The sequence below is a fragment of the Setaria viridis genome, chromosome 5 (genome assembly GCF_005286985.2).
Source record: "Setaria viridis chromosome 5, Setaria_viridis_v4.0, whole genome shotgun sequence".
Taxonomy (NCBI): domain Eukaryota; kingdom Viridiplantae; phylum Streptophyta; class Magnoliopsida; order Poales; family Poaceae; genus Setaria; species Setaria viridis.
The window spans coordinates 26,956,435-26,963,045 of record NC_048267.2 but is presented as its reverse complement, the minus strand read 5'-3'; the positions used below and the strand labels follow the sequence as shown (position 1 = coordinate 26,963,045).

The window sequence follows — 6,611 nt, the reverse complement described above, 5'->3', positions numbered from 1 at the left end:
GCGGGGCATGCTGCCCGGGGTTGACCTGGCATTTGCTTCCAAAGGATTGTGGGCAACATAAGTTGTTAATGTTGTCATGGTTTATTCCGTGAAAAAAAACCACATCACTAGCCAATAAATTTATACTGTAGAACAAGCAAAGAATCAGAAAATATCTATAAGCAACAAGTAAGAAGTCAATTTGAGTTTGATATTTTTCATGTACTTCCAAGTGGCAAGGCTATATTTCTCTTACTCATGAAAAATGCATCTTTCTCTTATCATGCTTAAAAGTTTGCACCAAGTTGGAATGGATGGTTGAGACTGTTATTCAGCTAACAGCTATGGTTATGGCCGTTGTCTCTCTCTTTTCAAACACTTCCCCATTCCTCTCAAACAGTCAAACCTGAATATTCTGTTGTTTGACTTGTTTCAGATTAGCTAACAGAATCAGCTGGACCTGCCGGCAATAAACCTGTGCCTGATATGCTTTTACGTATTTCGTGGAATACGCTTTCCTTCCCATCTGACACTTCTTCGTTTCCAAACACCGATGCACCGCAAGCTCCCGCCATTTCCTCACCTCACAATCCGATCCGCCTCCTCCGCCGCCGCAGCCTCCGCTTCCTCGCCACCACCTAGCCGCCTCCCTCCTCCCGTCCCACTCCGCGACCTCCTCGCCCACCGGCTCCCGCATCCTCGTTCGCCCTCGCCTCCGACCCCGCACCCTCACGCCGACATCCTCCACCTGCTCCGCCGCCGCGGCGACGCCACCTCCCCGGAGCGCCTCCACGTCGAGCTCGTCAAGAGGGGGCTCAACCATGACCTCTTCCTCGTCAACCACCTCGTCAACTCCTACGCCAAGGGCGTGCGCTTGGCCGCGGCGCGCCGGGTGTTCGACGAAATGCCCGAGCGTAACGCCGTCTCCTGGACCTGCCTCGTCTCCGGGTACGTGCTGCAGGGGCTCGCCGACGAGGCCTTCCGGTTGTTCCGCGCCATGCTGCGGGAGGTGGAGCCCGGGTGCAGGCCCACGTCATTCACCTTCGGGACCGTGCTCCGGGCGTGCCAGGACGGGGGACCCGACCGGCTGGGCTTGTCGACCCAGGTCCATGGATTGGTGTCGAAGACAGAGTACACGTCCAACACCACCGTGTGCAATGCCCTGATCTCGATGTATGGCAGCTGCGCTGTTGGTCCGCCGATCCTAGCGCAGCGGGTCTTTGATGGCACACCAGTCCGGGACTTGATCACGTGGAACGCCTTGATGTCCGTGTATGCTAAGAAAGGGGATGTGATTTCAACGTTCACTCTGTTCATGGATATGCAGCGAGATGATTCCAGGATTCAGCTGCGGCCAACGGAGCATACCTTTGGGAGTTTAATTACTGCGACATCTCTGTCGTCATGCACCTCTGGTGTGCTTGACCAAGTGTTCGTGAGGGTGCTCAAATCTGGTTGTTCTGGTGACCTCTACGTGGGTAGTGCTCTGGTTAGTGCATTCGCAAGACATGGCTTGCTTGATGATGCTAAGGATATTTTCCTCAGTTTGAAAGAGAGAAATGCAGTTACTTTAAATGGTTTGATGGTGGGCTTGGTCAAGCAACACTGTGGTGAAGAATCGGTAGCTATTTTCGTGGGCACGAGAGATTCTGTTGCTGTTAACGCAGATACATATGTTGTGCTACTCAGTGCCATAGCTGAATATTCTGTATCAGAAGAAGGGTTGAGGAAAGGTAGGGAAGTCCATGGGCATATGCTTAGAACTGGAATTACTGATATGAAAATCGCTGTTAGTAATGGTTTGGTTAATATGTATGCCAAATGCGGTGCCATCGATGATGCCTCTAAAGTATTTCAGCTAATGGAAGCGAGGGATAGAATTTCATGGAACACCATTATCTCAGCTCTTGATCAGAATGATACTTGTGAAGAAGCAATGATGCATTACTGTCTGATGAGACGTGGTTGCATAAGCCCATCAAACTTTGCAGCCATTAGTGGCTTGAGTTCCTGTGCAGGTTTGAGGCTTTTAGCTGCAGGCCAGCAAGTGCACTGTGATGCTGTTAAGTGGGGCCTAGATTTAGATACTTCTGTTTCAAATGCACTTGTCAAAATGTATGGAGAATGCGGAGCTATGTCAGAGTGCTGGAAGGTTTTCAACTCTATGACTGAACACGATGAAGTCTCATGGAACTCTATGATGGGGGTAATGGCAAGTTCGCAAGCACCTATTTCTGAAACTGTGGAAGTTTTCTCCAATATGATGAGGGGTGGTTTGACCCCAAATAAAGTAACATTTGTAAACTTGCTGGCTGCTTTGTCTCCGTTGTCTGTTCTTGAATTGGGGAAACAGGTTCATGCTGTAGTGCTGAAGCATGGAGTTACAGAAGACAATGCAGTAGATAATGCACTCATATCATGCTATGCAAAATCAGGAGAGATGGATTCCTGTGAGCATCTGTTTTCTAAAATGTCTGGCAGAAGGGATGCCGTCTCATGGAATTCAATGATTTCAGGGTACATTTACAATGGCCATCTACAGGAGGCTATGGACTGTGTTTGGCTTATGGTACACACTGGTCAAATGATGGACTGCTGCACTTTCTCCATTATACTAAATGCATGTGCCTCTGTGGCAGCATTGGAACGTGGAATGGAAATGCATGCTTTTGGCTTTAAGTCACACTTGGAATCAGATGTTGTGGTTGAGAGTGCTCTTGTTGATATGTACTCCAAGTGTGGAAGGGTGGATTATGCCTCGAAAGTTTTCAATTCCATGACTAAGAGAAATGAGTTCTCATGGAACTCTATGATTTCTGGTTATGCAAGACATGGTCTTGGAAGGAAAGCCCTTGAGATATTTGAGGAAATGCAGTGCAGCAGAGAAATTCCAGACCATGTCACCTTTGTTAGCGTCCTATCTGCATGTAGTCATGCTGGATTGGTGGAAAGAGGTTTAGAATACTTTGAAATGATGAGGGAACATGGTATACTGCCTCAGATTGAACATTATTCTTGTGTAATAGACCTTCTCGGTCGAGCTGGTAAGCTTGACAAGATAAAAGAGTACATACAAAGAATGCCAATGAAACCAAATGCTCTCATATGGAGGACTGTTTTAGTTGCTTGCCGACAGTCAAAAGATGGGGCTAAGATTGATCTAGGGAGAGAAGCTTCAAGGAAGCTTTTGGAAATAGAGCCTCAAAATCCTGTAAACTATGTTCTTACATCTAACTTTCATGCAGCTACAGGAATGTGGGAAGATACAGCCAAAGCCCGAGCTGCAATGAGGCAAGCAACTGTGAAAAAAGAGGCTGGTCGCAGTTGGGTAACGCTCACTGATGGAGTTCATACTTTTGTTGCTGGAGATAGATCACATCCAAACACCAAGGAAATTTATGAGAAGCTGAATTTTTTGATACAGAATATAAGGAATGCTGGTTATGTTCCCCTGACAGAGTATGCATTGTATGATCTTGAAGAAGAAAACAAAGAGGAGTTGTTAAGCTATCATAGTGAAAAGCTAGCTGTTGCCTTTGTTCTAACTCGCTCCTCCTCAGGCGGCCCGATAAGAATAATGAAGAACCTTCGGGTTTGTGGAGATTGTCACACAGCCTTTAGATACATTTCTCAGATTGTTAGCCGGCAAATCATTTTAAGGGATTCTATTCGATTTCATCATTTTGAGGATGGGAAGTGTTCTTGTGGGGATTACTGGTAACTGATTTGTGAAGTTGGTTCCAGTACCAATTTTAAACTTCTCGGATCATTGTACCACAGTACCAGGTACAAATTTCTCAGCATGAGTCAGATTTCTCCAAGATTTAAGTCAAATATTTCTGTTCAAATTACAGTTACAGACTTACAGTTAGCATTAAAAAAAAGTAAAGTTAGCGTTGGTCTTCAGATGCATGAATTTACCATTCCATAACCAAACTCTTGGGAATTATTATTCCATTTTCCTCTTCCCAAGGAATTTGTAAAGCAATCACTACATGTGTCAAATGCTCGAAGCTTACTATTCTAGCTCCTAACATGAAAATTGAATTCACTGATGTAGTTTGCTGTGATATCTAGACTAATGTGGAGCTTTAGAGATATTTAGAAATGATGAGCTGGAAGCCCGGAACTTGTGCTTATTTATAGGTTTTATCTTTTCATGGAAGTCCATGGATTGCACACACTGCATTAGGTAATATAATTTTGTGATGCATCAGAAATCATCTCTTTTGAATTATTATCCAGGTTCGGAGTCATTAGTATTAGCTATATTTAAGCAAGTAGTTAAAGAAGATTACGAATTGATCATAGGGAGGAAAATCCTGCATTGATTATGAGGCCACGACTTCCATATTGTACTCCTTATCAGCTATATATAGTGGAAGAAAACCCAGAAAATCTGCAAGATTACAGCAGCACAAATCCACTGTGTTCAAGTGTTCTTGGCCTCTTGGGAGAGTTCCTGGTGCTCACCTCGCAGGGGTTGAGGCTGACAGTGTGCATATGTTACTGTGCTATCCCTGGTTCATCTAGCAGACTCGAGTGAGTTTGAAGTCAAACTACACGAGCTGTTGTTTACTTATTAGCTGAAAACATATACTGTGGCACCTTGTAACCATACATTAGCATTAGAGAAGTAAACCCTTTTTGCACGCACAGTAACTCAGTAAATCCTAATTGAACCACCATGTTGCCTTTCTCCATGAGCAAATCCAGGTAGCTAAGCAAAGAAGAAAACTGGAAATTGACTTTTATGTTCATCCAAATTCACAGGGCAGCACAAATGAAACTAAGTTATATAAGTTAAACAACGTGCAAGATTGAATTTTCTATATGCCATATCAAGTAGGTACATTTCATTTAAAAGACTTATACAACAACAACACCAAGCGTCCACCATTAATCCAAGTCCACAATTCCAAAATTGGAGAGGAGGATCTTCATTTGCTGAACAAAATCTGAGCCTGTTGCATACTCTGTTAGCATCCCTACTGCAAACCCAAACATAGCCCATCTGCAGGATTTGTAACAATCTGAATTAGCGTATTGAAACAACTTAACATATTCAACAATATGGAGAATCCGAACATGATAATTTGTGGCAACTTCACTAGGTCTTGTTTCCTAATTGACTTGAAAACATGTCAACCCTCAACTAGAATAAGCGGTCTCAAGTTTGATGTTTGTCTGTTTCATTGGTTGTTAAAGAGCATGCTGCTTGTGACAAGCTTAGGCCAGATCATTTTGCTCATAAATTTGCAGTACCTTCAAATAATTAAAGCTAGTAAGAAAATTCGCACCGATCATGCTTTGATAGTTCAAATCACCTTCTGGCTCACAAATTTGATGCATCTTGCAGGGTAGCAAACGTACCTTCCATTGGAAATCTCATTCTTTGGCAAGAACCCAAAGGGGGGCCCCTGGTCGGCCTCCTCCAGCTTCTTCTGCTTGAAGTAGTCCTGCAGGTCCTTGGCCACCTTCCTCTGGTACTCCAGCGTGACAGCCCCAGCCACCGTCTTCTGCACAGCTGCCGACGGAGCTGCGGCCTGAACCGGCTTCTGCTCAAGAGGCGTCTGTGGCTGCTCCGACGACGCAGGAGGAGCAGCCGGCTTCACGGGGGTTGGGGGCTGTGACAGGGTCGGTGGTGTGGACAGAGCCGGCGTCTTGGGCGGCATCGGTGGCGGTGGCGACAGCGGAGGCGCCGCGGGTCTCCGGATGGGCCCCTCCGCCTTGGAGCTCCTGATCACCGCAAACGACGACCGGCATGCGCGGTGCGGGGGCGCCACCGAGACGCCCCCCACCTTCACCTTGATGGAAGGGATGGATGGTGCCAGAGACATTGCTGCGTCGCTTGAGCTCTGCAAGAGCTGGCTGGCTGGTTCTTTTGTTTCTTGGGAGGGGGAAGGAGAAGGAGAGGAGGGAGGGAACGCGTGGAGAAGGTTTGGACACACACCCACGCTCTCGCTGTGGATAAGAGTGTGTGGTGCCAAGTTTGCATCTGCGAACAGAGGGCCCGTGAGACCTTTAATCGGGCGTGCTGTCTCCTAACGGTTTGTGAGGTTTGCAGGGACTCAACATGGGCGCAGCACATTCAGGCATTCTGCTGACCTGCCGCGATTGTCCCTGTCACTTGGGCTGGTGTTTTGTAGTATGTGCATTACAGAAGCTGTGCTACGGAAATTAAATAACAAGCCCATAGCCCACCAGCAAAAGTATTTGGATGAATTTTTATGCAGAGTTCATTCTTGCTTAGATTTGTAAATACATTTTCAAGTATAAAGTACTCCCTCCGTCCCAAAATTACTATTCGTTCTAGATAAATAGTCTTTGACATGCACCTAGATACTCCCTCCATCCTAAATTATAAGTCATTCCAAGAATCTTGGAGAGTCAAAATATCTCAAGTTTGACCAAATTTATATGATAATATAATAACATTTATGGTGTCAACTAAGTGTCATTAGATTCTTCATTAATTATATTTTCATAGTATACCTATTTGATGTCATAAATTTTTATAATTTTCTTTATAATTTTGGTCAAACATGAGATGTTTTGACTCTCCAAGATTCTTGGAATGACTTATAATTTGGAATGGAGGAGGTATATATTATGTCTATAATTTGAAATGG

The 6,611-nt window shown here is 45.2% G+C and overlaps 2 protein-coding genes across 2 annotated transcripts; one reads left to right on the top strand and one right to left on the bottom strand.

Annotated features, from left to right (window-relative positions):
- Positions 1-425: 425 nt before the first annotated feature.
- Positions 426-6,300, top strand: LOC117857882 (putative pentatricopeptide repeat-containing protein At5g09950). The gene is made up of 2 exons (XM_034740779.2): positions 426-3,765; positions 5,339-6,300. Exon 1 carries the CDS (start codon positions 533-535, stop codon positions 3,698-3,700), a length of 3,168 nt encoding a protein of 1,055 aa, XP_034596670.1. The 5' UTR covers positions 426-532; the 3' UTR covers positions 3,701-3,765; positions 5,339-6,300.
- LOC117857883 (light-harvesting complex-like protein OHP2, chloroplastic) lies at positions 4,701-5,819 on the bottom strand. Its single transcript, XM_034740780.2, has 2 exons — positions 5,353-5,819; positions 4,701-4,993 (listed from the first exon to the last, which is right to left on the bottom strand). The coding sequence occupies exons 1-2, from the start codon at positions 5,817-5,819 to the stop codon at positions 4,879-4,881; spliced, it is 582 nt and encodes a 193-aa protein (XP_034596671.1). The 3' UTR covers positions 4,701-4,878.
- Positions 6,301-6,611: the final 311 nt, after the last annotated feature.

Bases quoted from the DNA above. Each gene is read 5' to 3' on its own strand.
- LOC117857882 (XM_034740779.2), top strand. From the start codon at position 533: ATGCACCGCAAGCTCCCGCCATTTCCTCACCTCACAATCCGATCCGCC.
- LOC117857883 (XM_034740780.2), bottom strand. From the start codon at position 5,819: ATGTCTCTGGCACCATCCATCCCTTCCATCAAGGTGAAGGTGGGGGGC. The intron at 4,994-5,352 runs GTACGTTTGCTA...CAAATCCTGCAG, and splicing joins AATGAGATTTCCAATGGAAG to ATGGGCTATGTTTGGGTTTG.